Source organism: Sinocyclocheilus grahami, unplaced genomic scaffold, assembly GCF_001515645.1.
Source record: "Sinocyclocheilus grahami isolate Dianchi unplaced genomic scaffold, SAMN03320097.WGS_v1.1 scaffold1273.1, whole genome shotgun sequence".
Lineage (NCBI taxonomy): Eukaryota > Metazoa > Chordata > Actinopteri > Cypriniformes > Cyprinidae > Sinocyclocheilus > Sinocyclocheilus grahami.
In genome coordinates, this window is record NW_015506452.1 from 37,354 (window position 1) to 60,554 (window position 23,201).

Consider the following 23,201-nt stretch of genomic DNA (forward strand, 5'->3'; position numbering starts at 1 on the left):
AAAATGATGGATTTTAGTTATTATTGTTTTGTTTTTCATTTATTTTGACAAAATAAATATCGAAATTCAGTACCTTTTAATATAAGACATTGTTTGTTGCAGTAAAAAAAGTCTATTTTCAGCCCTCTTGACCGGTATATCAACATAAGTGTTTATTGTGTAGATATTTCAATGATATTTTGACAATATTATTTATTATTTTAACACTTAGCATATCTCAAAAAGAATTTTTCATATTCTGTTCACTGTTATAATTTCACTTGCGTTTAAAATGATTGATTTTGGTTGTTAGAGTTTTATTTTTAATTAATTTTAAAATTTGTTTCAAATAGATTCAAATTTCAGTATCGACCATTTATTTGTTATCTGCTACAAAATGTAAATATTCACATTGATAATTGTGATTTATTGTTGAAAAATTAGGGAATTTCCCTCACAAGTTTATCTGATCAGTATCACTTCCTGACTTGACACATTGTGCTCGCTGATTACATTTGTCTTTTCCAACATGCACACAAAACCCTCATTAAACATGCACATTAAAACCGAGTTCCCAGTATGCTCTACCAGGCCAGACCCATTTTTAATACGTGTTCATGGCTGTCGCCTGGCTCTGTTTCTCAGGGAGCTGTGGGAACATGGTGCTGATGAATCTGATCGCAGGCTCGGCAGTTTTGCTCTGCTGCCAGCATTGTAGCTGAAACAATGGAGATCAGGGTAGGGCATGTGCCCTTGCTGTTTTCAACATTTTCTCCCAGTTAAATCCGTTTAGACTAAAGCGAAAACAACACTTGCTACAGTGATTGCACAGTAATTGATTTATTCACTGACTGAGTGTTTGAATGCCTGTTATGCATCTTTAATATGAGGGCAATCAGCACAAAACCGTACAGCCATCAATACACAGAAAGAGAGAGAGCAAAGGAAATTATTTAGGTAACCCTCAGGCCCATTATAATGACAAACACAGAACTCACAGCTGTAGTACAGGTACAACGAATACAGTGTAAAGGACATTTTTGGTTTCACAATGCAAAATACATCACTTTTTTTCTTAACACACTGTACTCAAACGCATGACCAATATTGAAATTGGTCACTGATTCAGATAATGCTATAATTATTTCATTATTAATATTTATTTTTGTGTTATGGCTGATATTTAAAGATTACTACTTTGTTAGGAAAATGATTTATTTTCGAGACAAGACCATTTTAAAAATAGGTCATGTAAATGTGAACCCCACCCCCCCAATCTAATTCTAAAACCAATTGGTTTACATGCTACGAGTCAATTTAGGCATCACAACATTATATTAAAGTATGAAAAATGGATATTCATTTTGAGATTTTTTTAATTACATTTTAATAGTGTTATTAGATAAAAATTATGGAATAAATTATTAGTGGTTGTATTATAATTTTATAGTAATGATTAATCATTTGAATAAAATCTTATTTTTAAATGTTTTAGTTTTCATTGTAATTTTTGTTAAGGTTTTTATCAGTTAATTTGATTATTTAGTGCTTTTATCATTTTAATTATTTAGCTTTAATTTACTTTTATTTCAGTTTTAGTTTTAATAATTTTGGTACTTCAACATTTTTTTTTTTTTTTAGTTAACATTGATTCAGTGTCAACCAAAAATAATAAATTAAAAAATGATTAAAAAAACCTCTAATATCAGCCAATAACCAATAATGCCTCGATGTATTGTACATCCCCTGTTTTCTAATGTTCGTTACTTAGTGCCTTTTTGTCTTTTTCCTAGTAGTACCCTATCAGCAAAGCTCATGCAGCAGTGAACGGAGCTCCGGACCAATCCACTGCTTTCGCTGCCGGGAGGTGTGCAAAGGAGAGGTGGTACGAGTGCAGCATGTGCACTTCCACATCAAATGCTTCACCTGCCAAGGTAAGAGTCTTTTTCCCATATGCAATGCATTGTAAACTCTGTGACCTCTCATAGTCATCTTTTAATTGTGGGAAAAGCTTGCATACAGGCTTGGATTTGTTTCAGATATACGATCTCCAATAGATTCTGTTTGGTAATGGCACTTCATTAAGAACTAAAGCAGAGCTCTCTGCCTCTGACCTAATAGCAGTTTGACATGAGTGGTTAGAAGCAGTGGATTTCTGTTTTAATGATGCTGGCTATGCTCCTGGGGCTGTCTGAAGTAGGGACCTGTTGTGTAATGAGATCCACTGGCCTCACATTGTCAAGATGGTTGTTCAGTGATGCCCCATGGCATTGCCCTCAATTATCAGTGACATTAGTGGCATCAAGAAATTAAAATGTAAAACGAATGTGAATATGAATTGACCAGGTACCGTCACCTTTAGATTATGTTAGATTAAAAATGTGGAAGTGAAACCCTTGAGAGATAGACTCATTTGTGGTTAAATGAGCTGTTAAAAAGGTTGTATTTGTGCTACTTTTCCCTGCTTAAACCCAAACTGGTGTAGCCACATGGTCCCTGCATTGCATTTAAGGGGTTGCTGTGGAAACCGTATGGAGGGGCACCCTGCCCCTGGTTGTTGGTTATTCTCAGCTACACTATCAAACCGACAGCCAATAGCAGCCTCCCACAGCAAACCCTAGGGCATAGTTGGGGGGATGAGGGGGGCTCATAGATGGTGAGACGGGGCGGGAGCGATTGAAAGAGAATGGCAGTTTCCCTCCCTCCATTATGACATCATGAGTTGCCTTGGAGCAAATGAAGTTACTCAACAATAACAGTCCTTTTCCCCTTTGCTTCCTCTCTCTCAAATTTGCCCTCTCAGCTTTGCCCTTATCTTCCGTAAAAATTACCTCAAGCAATAATGTATTTCACCTCTAACTCAACCCCACCCCTTACCTCACAATTCGTGCTATGTATTATTGTGTGTGTATTAACTGTGCGCTATGTGTGTAGGAAGAAGTCCAAATGCTGCTTCAACAGCTCGTATCTCCAGCATTGTTGCACGGTGGTTTGTTTACAGTCCTGTGACTGACGGCTCGGCTTCAGTGCGTGCTGTGAATTTTGTTTGGATTGGAGAACTGAGTGTGATGATGAGCTGTGGGGCTTTGAGGCCCAGTTAATTGGACAAAGAGGCAACATTTGTGGGGTGTTTCACAGGAATCCCAGCTCACTCAGCATGTGCTGTCACAGGTCAGAGGGGCCACATTGGAGTCGCAGTTGCTGGTGTTCGTAAACACGTGACAGTCTGCTTTTTTTTTTTTGGTTCGTTTATGTAAAGGGGAGGCAGCCAGGGGTAATATCAGTACTCACTTCCTGTGTATGCATGCACATATCCACAGTAAAACATAAACAGCCATAAGCTCCATTTTAGGGCTGTCATTAACGATTATTTTGGTAATAGAGTAGTCGGTTGATTATTCTGACAATTAATCGAGTAATCAGATAATTTTTTGTGGTAACAAAAACAATAGATTTTAAAATGACTTAAAATATATAATTAATAGCAATGAGGCAATAATAATTGGTTCAAATGAAATATGAAAAGCGAGTAATCATATGGCTTTACTAAACAAAACAATTAAAATACATAATGTAATAAAACAATAATCATAACTTATGTACATTATAGGGCTGGGCATCATTTGAATTTTATCGATTCCGATTCTGCTTATCGATTCCGATTCTTTTTGATTCCCCGTTTCCATTCTAATGTGATTAAATAATGATATCAAATAGGGCTGTCGCGATTCGTCAATTTTATTTGACTATTCGATTTTTTTAAATCCTCGACTTCATTTTGCTCACGTCGACTAACCGGTAAAATACCGGAAGTGGCGCATTTCACGGACGAGAATCCATAAAACACATTATTAGACTGTTTCCCAAGGCTGCATGATATCTAAGGTAAATTATTTATAAATCTACGCAAACTCAGGAGAATACATCGAGATTTCAAAATAAAAGCTCAAACTCTGAGTTTACACGTTTTTGATGTCCACATATTCATTTAATTACAGTGGCTACATAGCATTTCTGTCCTAAAGAAATGGCCAAATATTAAAGATTAAGTGGACATTTGAATTAAATGGTGCTTGGTCAATATTAAACAAGTATTAGATCGCACAGCAATGTGTAAAAATAATAATCAGGCCATTGGAGCCCCCTGCAGGCCTTTGTTGTAATGCGTAATGTACATTAGCTCTATTGTTTATAATACATTATGTATTTTAACAGTTTTGTTCATTAAAACCATATGATTTCTTGCTTTTGATACTTTATTTTAACTAATTATTATTGCCTCATTGCTATTATATATGTATTTTAAGTCATTTTAAAGCCTATTGTTCACTTAAATCTATTTTTATTACCACCAAAAATGTATTATAATTATAGGGCCCTATGAAATGCGTTTTATTTTCAAATTCAGTTTTTTTTTCCATTTTCATTTTTCTATACTCTGTTTTAATGGTTAAATTAAATTGTATTAATCAAAAGGCCTGTCTAATTAATTGAGTTTTACAGTTTTATCTTTACCAAATTCTGTTTTCCATTATTTTCTGGATTCCATTTTAATTGTTCCATTAAATTGTAATAATCAAAAGCATCTCCAATTAATTGATTTTATTAAAAAGAAAAAAAAAAGTTTTTATTTTTTTTATTTTTTCAGAAATACTGCACATTTACATTTTCTCCTAAATAAATTATGGTAAATAACATACCTGGTAAATACTCCTTTAAAAAGAGTTTTTGGATTATAATTTTATTATTAGTATAGCCTAGAACACGTGGATATGTTATCATTCTTACACTATAATACTGAACTTTGATTTCAGTGATTTGGACTATGAGATCTTCTTTTTCCCCAATGGAAGTTGTGGTTCTCTCATGATTCTGAAGAAAAAAACATTAGACAACTAAACAAAATCACATGTAATTTATGAATTAATGATTAAATGACTCACTCAAGATGTACTTCTTGAGCGAATCTCTTGTATGATTCAAAGACAAATAAATTTTAACAGCCCCTTTTTGCCACCTACTGGCGTAACAATGTAATTGATAAATCTTCATTTGAAGTGTCAAATTACTTTCAAAAGGTGATTTACTCTATTTTAATCACTACCATACACATCGTACACACAGTTTATATCTGAACTATAAACTTTTATGCCAGTACTTTTGTGATTTGAATGTTTGTAACAGAAATAATGATACTGTGTGGCTGAAAAGACTGTGATGTTGTTTTATTTATGACAGACAGCTGCACTCTTTAGGTCAATGGCAGCGCGAACGCAGATTTAAATGTTCGGCATCCGGTGCGTGAGGTGTGTACGCGCTCTGGCGTAGTTTATGCAAGCGCCGGAAGTGATCTCTCACGCGTATACGTCACTCATTGTTTACACAATTTTTGGGTGAACTATCCCTTTAATTAAAATTACTTGTACATTACTACATTATTATTGATAAACCTTCATAAATCCATACATTCTGACTGATGGATTTAAATATATTTAAGGGATGTAAATAGATGTAAATGAATAATTTTCAGTTAGAGCCTACTTAAAAACAGCATGACAATTGCTAAGATAAATACTTTAAGAGAGAATATGTTTGAATAATCTTATCTTCTCTCAGAAACCCATTTTCTGGTCTTTCTGTAAGCAAATTTGCTGCTTTTTAACTCGAAGTGTGGGGCATTTGAGCTGAATGCTTGACAGTATGTCTGAGTGAAATGTCATGGAACAATAAATAGACCAGCTCACCTACTTGACTCACTAGTATGAGCACCATCCATAAACTGTCAGACAGGATAATTCACAGAAAAATGAATATTCTGACATCATTTACTCCTTTCTTTCTTCAGTGGAACATAAAAGTAGATATTTTGATATTAATGGTTTATTAATGTCTACACATACCACAACCCTAATCCTACCCTTGCAGTAATGCAAATACAGTAATTATGTGTTATATTCACGGTTGTGGCTAGAAGGGATACAGCTATCGGAAACCAACAATAAAAAATTTTTTTCTACCTATTAGATTGTGTTTTATTAACGTCTACACCTACCCCAACCCTAAACCTACCCTTACAGTAATGCAGATACATTAAATATTGTTGTTCAGCATAAGAAAAAGGACGCAATATTGATTTGCGCATGCACAGTAAGCCCTGGTAGGAAAATTGGATGGGTAGGATAAAATGTCAGGACACCTGTTGAAAATCGATTCAAATATATGACGATTCAAATCGGTTGAGATGCTAAACAAATCGCGATTCAATTAGGGGTAGGAGTTAATATGAATGTATGTCTGAGGGGAACATACTGCATTTAGAAAAGTTTAGATGGTATTTTTTTCTTTTCATCTTGCCATAAGTTGCTTTGTTTACAGCAGAAACCAAGGAAATGCTTTAAGCGCCACCTGCTGGCAGAGAATGAATCTGCGTCTCGTTCAGCTCGTTTGCTGTTTCTGTTTCATGCAGATATTTTTCATGTATAGTTTCACAAAACTTTAGTCAAATCATTCTGTTTTTGCTTCAAATTTCGAAATTATACAATGTAATTTAAATTAAAAACTGCTCATGTTGCATGTATGCAGCATCTTTGTTTGGATCATGATTAAAATGCAGTGGTTGTCTGCCTCTAATTTTAAATGGAAAGAGCACAGACAAAGCCTTATGTTGTTTATATGAAGATATTTATTTTATGTGTGTTACTTATTTATTTGATTTGGGGCTTGTTTTAAATTTTAAATTTAGTTTTGTTATTTACATTTACATTTTTTAATTTTGTTATTTAGCAGACGCTTTTATCCAAAGCGACTTACGAATGAGGACAATAGAAGCAATCAAAAGAGCAATAATATGCAAGTGCTAAGTTAGTATATTATTATAGTGTTTTATTTCAATTTCACAAAGAAACGTGCAGCATTCTGTCCAAGCAATAATAAAAGGACACATTTCATTTATAATTTAATAAATCTCATTTTGTTAAAAAAAATCATGAATCGAATCGTGAAATTACAATGCTAAACAAATCGCGATTCAATTAGGGGTAGGAGTTAATATGAATGTATGTCTGAGGGGAACATACTGCATTTAGAAAAGTTTAGATGGTATTTTTTTCTTTTCATCTTGCCATAAGTTGCTTTGTTTACAGCAGAAACCAAGGAAATGCTTTAAGCGCCACCTGCTGGCAGAGAATGAATCTGCGTCTCGTTCAGCTCGTTTGCTGTTTCTGTTTCATGCAGATATTTTTCATGTATAGTTTCACAAAACTTTAGTCAAATCATTCTGTTTTTGCTTCAAATTTCGAAATTATACAATGTAATTTAAATTAAAAACTGCTCATGTTGCATGTATGCAGCATCTTTGTTTGGATCATGATTAAAATGCAGTGGTTGTCTGCCTCTAATTTTAAATGGAAAGAGCACAGACAAAGCCTTATGTTGTTTATATGAAGATATTTATTTTATGTGTGTTACTTATTTATTTGATTTGGGGCTTGTTTTAAATTTTAAATTTAGTTTTGTTATTTACATTTACATTTTTTAATTTTGTTATTTAGCAGACGCTTTTATCCAAAGCGACTTACGAATGAGGACAATAGAAGCAATCAAAAGAGCAATAATATGCAAGTGCTAAGTTAGTATATTATTATAGTGTTTTATTTCAATTTCACAAAGAAACGTGCAGCATTCTGTCCAAGCAATAATAAAAGGACACATTTACAGCAGAAACCAAGGAAATGCTTTAAGCGCCACCTGCTGGCAGAGAATGAATCTGCGTCTCGTTCAGCTCGTTTGCTGTTTCTGTTTCATGCAGATATTTTTCATGTATAGTTTCACAAAACTTTAGTCAAATCATTCTGTTTTTGCTTCAAATTTCGAAATTATACAATGTAATTTAAATTAAAAACTGCTCATGTTGCATGTATGCAGCATCTTTGTTTGGATCATGATTAAAATGCAGTGGTTGTCTGCCTCTAATTTTAAATGGAAAGAGCACAGACAAAGCCTTATGTTGTTTATATGAAGATATTTATTTTATGTGTGTTACTTATTTATTTGATTTGGGGCTTGTTTTAAATTTTAAATTTAGTTTTGTTATTTACATTTACATTTTTTAATTTTGTTATTTAGCAGACGCTTTTATCCAAAGCGACTTACGAATGAGGACAATAGAAGCAATCAAAAGAGCAATAATATGCAAGTGCTAAGTTAGTATATTATTATAGTGTTTTATTTCAATTTCACAAAGAAACGTGCAGCATTCTGTCCAAGCAATAATAAAAGGACACATTTCATTTATAATTTAATAAATCTCATTTTGTTAAAAAAATCATGAATCGAATCGTGAAATTACAATTGTGAATCGAATCGAATCGTGAAATCAAAATCGTGAATCGAATCGAATCGAATCGTGACTTGAGTGAATTGTTGCATCCTTAGTTTTGGGTGAACTATCCCTTTAAGTTACAGTTCCACTTGAGCTCTGTTCTCTCTCCATTGCTCTTGTGTGTGATAAGGACATTGTTCTGAGCAAATTTGCAAAGTAGTGGCTATAGAATTCCAAAAGGGAGAAAGTTTATCTGAAATGGCAATGTTTTTTATGGACAATTACTGGTGACTGTTGCAATAAACACTCACCAGTATAGATTTTCAAACCTGACAACTTAGAGTAATGTTTATTACATTAAAAAAAATTTACTGGATATGTGACTTTCCCCTATTTTTGCATTTAGATTACATTTGCCATCATTATACACTCACTTAAAAGTAATCTTTAAAAACATTATCCATTTTTCATACTGTACATTATAATGTAGGGGTGACTAAATTTACTTTTAGCTTTTAAAATTATTGATTTGAAAATGTTTTTCATTTGTGTTTTATTTTTTATTTAGACAAAATAGTATAGAATTTGAATATTGATAGTTTAGAGGATATTGGCCAAAAAATTAAAATAGTTTTCATTGGTGCATTGTTGCATGCCTAATGAATTCTTAAAGGGATAGTTCACCCAAAAATAAACATTCTGTCATTAATTACTCACCCTCATGTCTTTCCAAACCCGTAAGACCTTCGACCTTCGAGAGCTCTCACATTTCATCAAAAATATCTTAATTTGTGTTCCGAAGATGAACGAAGGTCTTACGGGTTTGGAACGACATGAGGGTGAGTAATTAACTCTTTCCCCGCCAGCATTTTTGAAAAAAGTTGCCAGTCACCGCCAGCGATTTTGATGATTTTCACTAAAATTTGATGGCCTCCAGAATATTTTGCTGTATGAATATTTGAATATGCAATACACCAAAATAAAAATCAGAGCCTCTACTTTTAAACAAAAAAAAACAAGTTTTATTCTAGCTTAAAGCATTCTTTTTTTATCAACACTTTAATATAGGTAAGTTTCATAAAAATGCATTATTTTGAGCAAAAAGGTGAGAAAATCACATTTTTATCAAAAACTACACCTGGGTAATATTCAGTACGATTATCAAAGCATAAATCCAGTAAATCGCCTCTATCAACACCTCCAAAGCTTGCGCAGACATATACCACTTCCTGGATCAACATTTTACGCCGTAACATTATGCAGTTTTCATGTATATGCTGCCATTGCTGATGATCGCATTATTTTTCATATGCATCTGTTTACATAAGAGATCGCTCGTTTCTCCATCCTGTACACGTTTTGTTCGGGAGGTTTTGTACTCGTTCAGAAATAGTAATAGCGCCCCCTAGTGTATAACAGGGAAAACACAAAAAGCCGTAAAAACTCGTCTTTGGCTGAGAAGCGTTGTCTTCTAAAAGACGAGATAACACGTCAATGGCGGGGAAAGAGTTAATGACAGAATTTTCATTTTGGGGTGAACTAACCCTTTAAGCAAATCGTCCGCATCTGCAAGTTAGTTGTAATTTCAGGGTCAAATTAATGGTATTTTACAACTGAATAAACATAGATGTCTACAATTTTGTCATAGTCAACAGATTCTTCTCAGAGCTGTAAGTCATAAGCAGTTAGTTTACTTTACAAATCAAATAATGCTGTTCAGCACTGCTTCTTCTGAACAGGAGTGGCAGGTCATTAAGATGTCTGTCAAAACAGATCCCTTTTAAAAGCTGAGAGTTAATTGGCTGTGTAAAATGTTGTTGTTTTTTTTTTCTTCCTCCAGGCATATGCAGATTCTCTTCCTATAATGACATGCTAGTCTCATCAGCCTAATCGAATTTGAAAAAATCTGATACCTGATATTTTATATACAGATAAATACAACTTTAATTTGTTTGGCAAAATAAACCGAACTCAAACTATAGGTGTTTTGCATAGATGTAATTATATTCTTTGCCTGTTGATTCATAAAACTAGAAATTCTTGAACTAGAGAGTAAAGCAAACAAACAATTGGACAGTTAAATGTGAGGTGCTCTGAACATCAGACTACTTTAGTTGTGTATTATAAAGCGGCTGTGATGGAGTCAGTAAAACAATCAGTTGCTATATGTGTTGAGTGGAGCCCCGCTTTTTCTGAGTTGTCAGCCGCTAGAGGAGGAAGACTGAGCAGGATGGGAGCTTCTCGTAACTATGGCAACATATGCCCGTCCAATCAGTAAGCCCATGCGGTAGTTGCTGGGGAGACATTCTTCCACAGATGAAAGGACAGTGGCAGTATTAGAGACTGCATTTCCTATGTGTTTTCCTGAAGATCTAGAAAAGGTGTCATGGATTAGCCTACCGCATGTCAAAACCCCAGACTGGAAATTGGGCCGTCTATATTTATTATGAATAAAGCAATATGCATTTATTCTACAACCTGTGAATAATATACATGTAACTTTATGATTGCCAAATGGCTCATGTCAGAGAAAATGTTAGTCTAAGTCAATGTAGATTAAAAGAGCTCAAATCGGTGAGGTTAAGCTTGGATTGGAGGAATGAATATTGCCTGTCTTAGACCTGAAAGGCTCGTGCATCATTAGGCATTTTTCAGAGAGGTTAGTAGGTTAATGAAAGCAGCTGAAGGAGAGGCACAGCCTTCGAGCGAGACAGAAACAGAGCGCGACCTGCTGAAAACATTATATCGCTCTGTTTAAATCAGGTTTAGAGGTTGAACAGGAAGCAGGAACTGAGTGTAGAGATACTGGTCGCAGTGATGTGGTGGAATCCGAGTGGTGGATTTTTAACATTCGGCAGCATGTGATAACCTTTATTTTTTAGTGAGTAAAATGTCTGCTTTATTCAAATTAACGTAGCAAAGCTCTTTATATTTCATATTTCTATATTATTAGATATTATGTAGAATAACATAACACTGTAATACTTACTATACCATATACTGTACTGTACTATATAGTATATAATACTATAAAATAATATAATATGTACTTATTTAATTAATGCTTTAATATTTTTCATATTTAAATAATTTTTATTATATCAAATATTTTATTGTAAAAAGAGTTCGAAGTGGCTGTTTTGCTATAGATCACTCATATTTTATTAGATAGTAATATAATGATCAAAATAAGCAGTATACTTTTTATAGTTTTATTTATTTATTTTTGAAATGGGATACAGTGGCCGTTTTATTTATACATACAGTTTGTATGTATATTGGTTGGATGTACAGTAGTGACATTATGAGCAGAATAAAAAAAAATTGTAGATAACAAAGGTGGAGTCTTTGTGGGTGCAGTGTTGTCATCAGTTACTGCATTTTTACTCAAGCTTGGAAATATTAAATTATGCACTAGATAGACAACAGAAGATATGTACTTAAGGGGAAATGCTTAAGAGTTACTCTCACTTCTGAGGAAACCTCAACCCCTTGGATTTATTTATCTCTTGTCAACATATGCATAATTTCATTGTTGTCATTCCCTTGATTACTTGCAGTTACTCACTGACTCCACAAAAGACCATCTGGTTGCTCAGTGGAGGGCCGTGTAGGGCCCTGAGGGGACTAATCGCTTCCTCTTCTCTCACTAAACTCTCACTCCATCTTTCATTCAGTCAAAACAGCACATTAATTACAGTTGATGAGTTTCCTATTAGTGCCAGCAAGGTAGGAAAGAAGCGACGCGGTAGGTAGAAAGAGGCACAGACAGGTGTGGGCAGAAAGAGAAGTGGACCGTTGACATAGACAGAGCCACATGCTGTGCTGTGAATCATAGAGCATAATCTACAAATCCATTCAGGTGATATTACTGGCATAATCATGAATTGATGTTGAAAAAGCTGATGACAATGTAGTATAATATGTATTACAGATCAATGTTTATATGTAAATTTAAATTCTCACATATACAGTGAGGTCCAACAGTCCATTTTATCTAATTTAATGCTTTTTTCTTTGAAAATTATTTATCAGCATACATTTTTTTTATATAAATATACAATTTAATGACAACAGCAACTTTTTGAGCTGCATGGTTATTTTCTTATTTTTATACTTAATGCAACTTTGTTTAAACATTTTCAAAATGTGAATCTTGAAAAATCTAAAACATTTATATAGTTATGTTTTTTCTTTAGAAATAACACGTATTACCAGGTTTAAATTACATTTTGAATGTACATTCCCATAGATATTTCCTGATAGTCTCAGACTTTTGAACCCCACTGTATAAGTATAATTATTTTTAGAAAGGGTACTAACATTATTATATTTTTTCTTTCAGTGAAAGAGGACAACAGTGACAGAAAGAGTGAGACAGAGATGTCTACCTGTTACTCTGGCTTACCTCGCCATGTGTTGAGGAACTAAAGATGATAAAACGTAATTGTAACACTTGATGCGATAAAAAGAAAATCCTAGGAACAAAAGTCTGGAGGGATGAAGCATGGAGTAGAGGAGAAGGGGCAATAGGAGTGTACTGAGTGTTCCGGGGTACTGGAAAGTCCTGAAGAAGGGCATTTTAATTGCATCTGTTGGCTGCTGATAAATACATTATCAGTCATCCCTCCCGCTGGTCCTTAATCAGGTCTGTTTTAATGACCACAGTTCTGAGCAGCAAATGCCTCAACACAGTGAATAAAAGAGAGAGAGAGAGGATGAGAGTCGGAAACAGTATATATGAATAACAATTTCCCGAAATATAGCTTGAAACAAGCTAACGTGTAAGTTCTGCTGTGGAATTTTCTTTTTTTATTATCTTAAGAATATTGTGATTTAAAGCAGGTGTTTTTAATGTGAAGTACTCCGTGATGATTAGCCACTTTTAGACACACTTGTACTATGAAAGTGTGATATTATGAAGATAAACATGTTATCTTGTATGTCAAATTATTGAAATATTATTTGAAAAATAATATCTGTTCTGCTAGATAAATAAATTTGAAGAGAAACATAATCAATTCAATATTTTCAATTAAACTCACATTTATTTTTATTGCGTTTATCATAACTCCCTAAAATGACAAAACTTTTTTCTCTCTCAAATTTTTTTCACAGACCCCATAGATCTTATTTTATCTTTGTAATTTAACCATTTTACTTTTTATGAATTTTTTACAAAACTCAATATTGCTTTTTCCACTCCTCCCAAATATGATCTAAATAACTGAACGTTCAGTAACAGTTTTTAGTGAAGCTAGCTGGTATTTAGGAGGGCTAAACTGGCTCTCCATGTGCTCCTTATTTAAACATGTACAGTAGATACTCCAAGCCATCAAAACCCCTAGTCAGTTTTCACCAGCCCAAACAGACACACCTTACCTCAGAACTGGATCCTGAAGCCAACTTGAAGGAAGCCACACAACACCAATTTGATATAGACTTTACTATCAGAATTGATATTAGTCATGCCTTCCACATGACACGAAGATGGTCTTTACAGGTTGTCTAAAAGTGACTTGGACAGCCACACAAATAAGCAATCTCACACCTCAAGCGTTTTGTATGGGACCCTGCTGTCTCTAGGGCAACCGTGGAAGGTTTAGGTTTGCTATGGCAACTGTGAAAGAGGACGTTCCTCCCAACAATCTCTCAGCCAATGAACTGCTGTTCTAAGCGCCATTCAGAACTGAAATGTTCTTCACTAATTACTTGACCACTCCATTTAAAAAGCATTTAGATTCCTCTGATCAACCCATTTCAGTCAATCATAAATGCGTTAGCTTAATTATATTTTTGTTGTGATTTTTCTCATCCTTTCATTCTCATGACACAATGCTATGGAAATAGTGTGAGGGGGGAAAAATCCTCACTTCTGGACACATCTGTATTTTTAATTTCTCGATTTTATATAACTGGCGTAGATACTTTGTTTTTGCATTCCACCAGCTAATTGGTCCATTGATACAGAAATATATTTAATAAAGTCTCTGAATGTGCTCTCACACTGCTCTCACTTCATTAATCTATCTGGCCTTTCAGTGCCTCTGCAGAGACCAGCAGTGACCGGTTCATCTCTTTCTAAAAGGCCTATGGTTATATTGTTCATGCTGACCCTCGAAGAGCTCCATCATCCTCATCCGTCCAGTTGAGCTCAGGATTATTGCCTTGTGGTCAGGGATACAGGAAGTAGGCACGGCTCCAGAACAAAGCACGGGCCCTCTGGGTCTTCGTTCATGCTGTCTCACCCTCTTAGCCTGTGCCCTCTCTCAGTACCACGTTGCCCAGTGTGCATGTCTGTTTGCTATCTCGGTGAAGAGCTGTCGGTTTGGGAACTCCATGAGCCAGCAGCATCATATGGGATAATGAGTCCTCGTTTCACTAAGCAGCAGCTATTCTCTGACATTTAGGTCAGAAGTATCACATATTGTGCTTGAAATAGAGACAATTAGAGAAAAGTACCATTGGTGCACTTCTAACTTAACTGTTTTTTTCGGTTTAAAAATTCGTAAATTGAAAAAATACCTGTTCATGTTTGAGGCTGTCGTCCTAAGTGAGAGCAATGTTCATTCTTGTAAAAATCCTCATTGTTTTAGGGCAGGATTTTGGTTAATTTATAAATGGTATCAGTGGCATAGCAAGTCAGCCCCAGGCCCATATGCAAAAAAATGTGTATGGGCCCCCCCAAACGCTATTGGTTCCAACTCCGTTAACTTATTGTTGATTTTTCTGAAGTGATTAACGTTACGTGTATTCACAAGCTGTTTTATTTACAGTATAAATGCTTGAAAATAATATTTAACGTTTTCAAGTCCATTCATCATTTGTAGCACGCAAGCCACCCAATAATCGCAATAAGCTTTGTGCTCTGTTACTTATATTAAAACACAAAGTGTCAGCCTTCTATCAACTTTATAATAAAATACTACAAACAACAAATGTTTTTACGCTTCTAAATTTTTTGTGAGATAACTATATTCATCTCAGTTCAAGCAGCATGTGAATCAATGAAATTTTCCTCTTTAATATTTGCAGCACGAAATAAACATGAATAAATATTTGAATGCGTGTTGAAAAAATCAGAACAATTTAGTACAAACTAATGTTTCATGAAATCGATCAGAGTTTCAAAAAATGTCAATAAGCCTACCTTTTATTGCGGTTGTTTATGTTAAATGTGAAAAATGACAGGTTGGATGCCACAGACCTTTTATTTTATTTTTTTTTAATTTTTTTTTGGCAGAGTATAGGTTGGAATTCTCACATTAACTTCACACAATAGGCCTATAACCAGATTTTGTTATCGTAATTTTGACTTTATTCTTAAAATATTATGACGTTAATCTTATTTTTCAACATTGTACTAAAATGCCGCATTAGCCTATTTGTACTGCATGCACAATCTTGGCACAGCCAATCATTACTGCCTCATTGTTTTTATATAATAAATTTTAAGTCATGAAAACTAGAATATTAAGTCAGATGTTGTTGGTGGTGAAATTATTACCGACATGTTACTAACGTCAACAGTCAGAAAAGTTTCACAGGATTTGTAGCTACCTGAAAGTGATGCGCGGGCTTCATCTTGGGCTTTTTTATTTTTATTTTCTCTTCGCCGGACTGCGCTGACGTCTTTTCCCTGATATAGCCTAGTTGTCCATTAATTATGATGATAATTTGTATTCAGCCGCAAACGTGAGGTGAGAGCGAGCGCGAGTGCAGATCCAGAATGGCGTGACGACGTGTACTTATACTGCCTACTGCGTTCATCATAAAATGCATTTTTTATAGTTATATATATTTATGCCATGGTCTGTCTGAATACTCGATTCTGATTGGCTGACAAAAATAACCGTCATTTTTATCGTTCCGGTCAAATATTGCAGCGCAAATATTATTAACATCTTTAATATGTGAATGCTGGGGTTATGTGAACGGTTAGCTGTGCATTAAACGATTTGAATGCATGACGTGGAGGCGAAGAACCACCAGACGCGCTAGCCGTTGATTATCCCTTACTTAATATATATGTTAATGTTTAGATTTTTATTTATGCATATGTATATATTAATATTAATATATTTTCGTTTTTTTATTTTTTTTGAGCAACTGGGATGGTTCCCCCCCCTGGGAGTTGGTGCCCTATGCAAACTGCGTACTCTGCATATAGGGAGCGGCTGTACTGAATACATCTTTACAGATTAGCCTACATAATGAAAGAGTTTTTGTTTTCTATTTTAATTATTTTGTTTTAAAGTATATAAAGCATTCTATTAGATATACTGTATTTATCAATGTCAGACTTTTGGACCTGTTTTTCCCCCGTAGTCCTTCCTGTGTTTCCTTATTTGGTCATGTTCCTGTCCTCATCTAGTTTGATCATGTTCCATTGATGTCACCTCTGTTCCCCTGATTGCCCTGGTTTAAAAGTTCTAGTCTGTTCAGTTTGTGTTTGTCAGGTCTACTTGTTTCTACGTGTGTTTGCCCAGCTCCTATTGTGGATTATCCCGTGTTTTCATCATTAAAGACTGTGAATGCTACTCCGTGTCTCCTATGTTCTTCCCGCAGCAGCGTAACGTGACAGAAGAACCGACCAAATACAGTTACCTCCGTGTGTTCCCTCCGTTTGGTTTACCGTTTTCACCCAGTGTCTTTATTTTTCCGTTGTGTACCCTCATGGATGCCCTCCTTCGCCCGGAAATAGCTCTTCCTCCTGCTGGAGCAGGGGGAGAGATCACTCGAGGACCATACGAGACTGTTCCGGCTCTTAGCATACACCACCAGCTACCCAGACGGGTGGTCCTCGAGCAGATTTCACCACCTTTGTGGAGTACCACTCCCGACCCAGAGCCCAGCCCACCATCTCCCCGCAATGCGGAGCATTAGCCCGAGCCCACCGTTGACGGAGAGCCATTTCCCGCCGCGATCAGCAAGCAAGCGCAAAGCAGAGCGACTGAGCAGAGGATCGCCCCAGACGTAGAGCTGAACCCGTCAGACCAGGTGCGAGAGCCGGTGACAATGCCCGCCACGAGGGAGAAAGCCGCGGACGGTGTGAGTGCGTAGAGGAGCTCCGCTGAGGGTGAGCTGAGTATGACACGGCGAATGTGCCACACTGAAGAGAAGAGGGCTCCAGTCCCCGAATCCAGTCCATAGTGCCCTCCAGTGGCCGCTCCTCAAAAGCACCCTCCAGTGCCCGCGCCTCGAAAGCACCCTCAAGTGTCTGCTCCTCCAGAGCGCCATCCTGTTCCCGTGTTCAGCCTAGAGGGTGCTCCCGAACCAGAGTTTAGCCCTGAATGCCCGGAGGCTCACAAATGCCCGCCCTCCTACCTGCTCCTGCATCCTCCACCGCTGTCGTCTGGCAGCCCCTCTGCTCGCCCTCAGCCCACCGTCATTACGGTGCGATCTCCGTGGGTCTGCCATCCTCCAGCGTCGCCATGGCTGGAGAATCCCTCACCTCCGTCTCCAGCCTCCGAGGCCCGGACTCCGCCTTGGCCCGTAGACCCAGCGGCTCCACCTCGGCTCCTAGCTCCCTCGCCTCCACCATCACCCGTCGATCCACCAGCTCCACCAGGCTCCCTCGTCCCTCTGGCTCTGCCTTGGTCAGGCGTCAACCCGCCATTGCCAGATCCCTCGGCTCCACCCTGGCCCCCCGGATCCTCGGCATCCCCCTGGCTCGTTGGCTCTCTGTCTCCGCCTCGGGCTCCTCCACCACCTGCTCCGCCGCCATTGGTCGGCCCCCTGGCCCCCCACCGTGGGTTGCTATCATGGCTGTGTCCTGGGTCCGGCTGTGCTCCTCCTGCTCCGGGCCCCTCCTGTCTCCTCCCTGGCTCCTCCATCCTTCGTCGCCTTCCTGGTCTCTGTCAGCCGGCCCCCTCCTGGGTGTCCACTCTCCTCCTGAGCCTCCTCCCAAGCTCCCACCTATGCCTCCCTCTGTTGTTGTTACGGTGCGAGGACGCACCTTCCGGGAGGGGGCGAAATGTCAGACTTTTGGACCTGTTTTGCCCCCGTAGTCCTTCCTGTGTTTCCTTATTTGGTCATGTTCCTGTCCACGTCTAGTTTGATTATGTTCCATTGATGTCACCTGAGTTCCCCTGATTGCCCTGTGTTTAAAAGTCTTAGTCAGTTCAGTTTATGTTTGTTGGGTCTACTTGTTTCTACGTGTGTTTGCCCAGCTCCTATAGTGGATTATCCCGTGTTTTCGTCATTAAAGACTGTGAATGCTACTCCGTGTCTCCTACGTTCTTCCCGCAGCAGCGTAACGTGACAATCAAGTCTGTGAGGAAGCAAGTATTCACTGAGTTTCGGTTCATCATTGTGAAGCGCTCCTGCTCAAGACCAAGATGACAAAGCGCATCCTGTTTGTTTTCCTTAATTATTTTACAAAGCACAGGTTTTTGTTGATATTGTTTGTGAGTGCACACAAATAAAAGTAGACCCTTTACAATTCCGAATAATGTTACTCTTACCTTTATGAGCAAAAATAAAAAAAAAGCTGTGTAAAGGGGAAGAAAGAGAGAGAGAGAAAAAAGTCATGGCCTCGGGTCAGACTCAGGCCGAGAATATTCTGATAAGCTGTCGGAAGGGCCGGACCCGTGCAGGGCTCTATTAATTCCCTCGTTTCAATTAAAGGTTCCCCCCTCAATTAGGCGGGCCACCAATACGCCCGGGACTATATGACCACGATTCACTGAGTTTCGGTTCATCATTGTGAAGCGCTCCTGCTCAAGACCAAGATGACAAAGCGCATCCTGTTTGTTTTCCTTAATTATTTTACAAAGCACAGGTTTTTGTTGATATTGTTTGTGAGTGCACACAAATAAAAGTAGACCCTTTACAATTCCGAATAATGTTACTCTTACCTTTATGAGCAAAAATAAAAAAAAAGCTGTGTAAAGGGGAAGAAAGAGAGAGAGAGAAAAAAGTCATGGCCTCGGGTCAGACTCAGGCCGAGAATATTCTGATAAGCTGTCGGAAGGGCCGGACCCGTGCAGGGCTCTATTAATTCCCTCGTTTCAATTAAAGGTTCCCCCCTCAACTCGGCGGGCCCACAATACGCCCGGGCCCATATGCACCTGCATACCCTGCATACCAGACGCTACACCCCTGAATGGTATAATCGGATAGTCATTTATTTAACCCTCAAATTGTGTTCTGGCCATTTTGACACAGAGAGGACTTTCTTTTTGCTATAATGTTATCCCATTGGACTAAAAGTTACTTACTTTGCTCACACAGGGTATAACAACTTCCCCAAAACATTTTTTTGATATTTTTTGTTCTTTTTGGGATTTTTTTTTTTGACCTTGTTACAGTTCTTCTGGTGTTCTTGGTCAACTTTTTTTCAATTACTACATTTTGTATTTCTTTTTGGAACTTATTGATCATAGGCTTTGAAGAGCTCTATTAACACTCTATTAACTTAACCAACCACATTCTATATGAGATAAATCAGACATATATGCATAAAATAAGCACAATATTACAATGTACAATTGAACAGCCGCAAATGCACAAGCGAACTTAACTGTGATAGTCATTAAAGTGTAGCTCCAATGTGGATGCGCTCTTCCCGTAACAACGCACTAAAACACAGCCACACAAAGATTCCATAACATAATTTTGCAGTAATGTTGTCATTATAATTTTATGTAGCCTTTATGATGGACTTGGCCTGCACAGGTTGCACTTAACTTATCATATTTCAAGCAATTTAAAACCATCATGGCAAACAGTGCACATCTGAAGTGTTTCTGAAGGACATAATGCATCATTTATCGGCCAATACTGATAGGTGGCCAATATATTGTACATCTCTAACACAAAATTAGGTAAAGAATTTTCAGCACAGCACATGGGTTAAAAACATATGGTCCTTAGTAGCTTAAGTGTAGTTAGCTATTTTTTGTGAGCTGCTTATACTGAACTACTGTTTTAAAAGATTTAACTGTAGCTTACGAGTTTAAAATATGAGGAGCTTGTAACTTGACAGTTTCAAAGCAACTTCCCCAATGAGAACCCACTTTGTGTTTCTGCTGTCTCTTATTTGTTTGCTTCATACTGCTTAATAGTGTTTGTTTCATCTGTCATGGTTTTTGTATTACAGTTCATGCTTTTTTGTATTTTAAAGCAGAAATGTTAATACTGTCTGTCTCTGGATGTTATTTGAGTTGAAAAGGCCTTGAGAGGTTTTTTGTTTGTTTGTTTTTTTCCATTAAGCTTCAAATGTCATGTGCTCCATAGTTTTCTCTATAATTGCAGGGTTTCAATCCAGTTGGGCCATTTGAAGCAACATGCCATTGTTTTGTGGTTGTCTGAAATGCGGCTGCCTGGCACAGCGTCTATCTTATACACACACACACAGACATTCACAGCAGGGCTATAATTTCCCTGCACATGTGGTTACACTGCCAAAGACTCCAGATTTCTGTAGAAATTCCGGTTCTGTTGAAGCTGCTGGCCAACAGTGAAGGTTTCGCACCAGTCCTAGTGCCCACTGGCAATATAATATTCTGATAAGTCTCTTGGCCTTTTTTATTATTTTGCTCTGCCTATATTCACATATATTTTTGGAATGACGTACAGCTTACCAGAAATATTATTTTTATGACCTAAATAAAATAAACCTAATCACGGTATATGTGTTACGCCCCTGGACTCATTCTGTGTGTTTTCCCCTCTCCACGTGCTCCATGACCCAGTTTTCCCTTGTTAATTGTTTGAGTTCCAGGTGTGTGTTGTCAATTACCCCATGTATTTAAGGTCCTGCCTGTGCTTTCTGAGTTTGTCCGATTTTGAATGTCGTCTTCCCCACTACGTGTGTTTTCCTGGTTCCTTGGATGTTCATTAAAATCTCTTTGTTTGAAGTATTCTCCTCGTTCCTCGCTCCTTGATCCTCACAGTAGCGGTAACGTGACAGAATACCGGACCAAAACAGTAACCTCCATGTCTTCCCTCCATTTTTGTTTCCACGTTTTACCCAGTGTTTTTTTTCCCGTAGTGTTCCCTCATGGATCCTCTCGCCCGCCCTGAATACCTCCTCCTCCTGCTGGAGCAGGGGGAAAGATCGCTCGAGGGCCACACCAGACTGTTCCTGGTCCTCGCCAATCTCTGCAGCTACCCGGGCAACGCGCTCTGTGCGTTTTATGACGCCAGTCTTAACCCGGCATACAGAGCACGTCGTCTGAGGAAGGCCCTCGAGCGAGTTTTGCCACATTTGTGGAGTGGACACTTCAGAGTCTGTGCCCAGCCCACCATCTCCCCGCTGCGCGGAGCGCATGCCCGAGCCCGCCGCTGACGGAGAGCCCGAGCTCGCAGCAGCCGACGAGCCATTGCCGAATAGAGCGACAGAGCAACGGATCGCCGCAGAGCCGGAGCTGCAAGTGACGTCAGTCAAGGTGCTAGAGCCGGCAACAGAGCCTGCCACGAGGGAGATTGCCGTGGACAGAGAGAGCGCGGAGTGGAGCTCCGCCCACTGCACCGCAGCTGAGGGTGAGCTGATTATACAGCTGGGACTGCTGGACTTCGAGGGGGACTTTATAGACTGGGAATCAGAGCTGGAAGCCGACTTGCTCCCTCTCCTCTCTCCTTCGTCCCCGCTGGTCCCGTCCAGCCCTGAGAAGGCCCCAGTCCCCGAGTCTAGCCCAGAGAGGGCCTCAGTCCCTGAGTTTAGCCCAGAGAGGGCTCCAGTCCCAGAGTTAAGCACGAGAAAGTTCCTGTTCCTATGTCTAGCCCAGAGAAAGTTCCTCCGCGGCCTTTTGGATCCACGCCTCTGCGTCAGTCGCCAGCGCCATCTGCTCAGCCTTGGCCCTCCGGATCCTCCCCATCGCCCTGGCTCATCGGCTCTCCATCTCCGCGCCTGGAGTCGGTGGCCATTCCTCCTCCATGGCTCCTCCCTCCGTTGGCTCCACCGTGGGTCGCTGTCATGGCTGTGGCCTGGGTCCTGCTTGGCCCCTCCTGCTCCAAGTCCTTCCTGTCGCCTCCCTGGCTTCTCCCTCTATCGTCACCTCCCTGGACTCTGTCTGCCGGCCCCCTCCTGGGTGTCCATCCTCCTCCCGAGCCTCCTCCCTAGTTCCGACCCGTGCCCCCCTTCTGTTGTTCTACGGCGCGAGGACGCACCTTCCGGGAGGGGGGGTGATATGTCACGCCCCTGGACTCATTATGTGTGTTTTTCCCTCTCCACGTGCTCCTTGACCTAGTTTTCCCTTGTTAATTGTTTATTGAGTTCCAGGTGTGTGTTGTCAATTACCCCATATATTTGAGGTCCTGTCTGTGCTTTCTGAGTTTGTCATTTGAATGTCGTCTTTCCCGCTACGTGTGTTTTCCTGGTTTCTTGGATGTTCATTAAAGTCTCTTTGTTTGAGGTATTGTCCTCATCTCCTCTCCTATCTATCTATCTGTAGGCCTGTCAAGATAACAACTTTTTGTTGTGCTATATATTACCCCAGAAATAATTGCAATAAGGGATATTATTGTCATTTTAAAGACCATTTTATGTCACTATATAATCATAATGTAACAGCATAATAATGCAAGAAGGCATACACACTTCCAAATGACAACTAATTTTTAAGAATATTTAGATAAATGGAAATTAAGTATAAAAATATTATATACCTTAAAAAAACCTGAATAAATAGTAAATATACATTTTCTAACAAAAAGTGCAAAGTAACAAGTAGAAAAATGTAAAAATGCACAAAGAACTTGTATTGTCACGGTTGCCTTCTGTGGCAAAACGAAGAACAAGGAGATGTGGGATAGACTCAAAGTAAATGTCTTTAATCATCCAAGACGGGGTAAAACAAGGCAGGCAGGAACACACACGAAACACAACAGCGACGTTTAATACCGGACAAACTCAGATAACACAGACAGGAACTTAAGTACATGGGGTGATTGACAA

General features: G+C 38.4%; 1 protein-coding gene across 1 annotated transcript in view; it reads left to right on the forward strand.

The window, feature by feature from the left end:
- LOC107568682 (actin-binding LIM protein 3-like) overlaps positions 1 to 23,201 on the forward strand; it is a 76,249-nt gene that overhangs the window by 6,894 nt on the left and 46,154 nt on the right. The window contains exon 2 of the mRNA XM_016254661.1: positions 1,776 to 1,913. Coding sequence (XP_016110147.1) covers positions 1,776 to 1,913 — 138 coding nt within the window. The remainder of the gene's footprint in view (positions 1 to 1,775; positions 1,914 to 23,201) is intronic.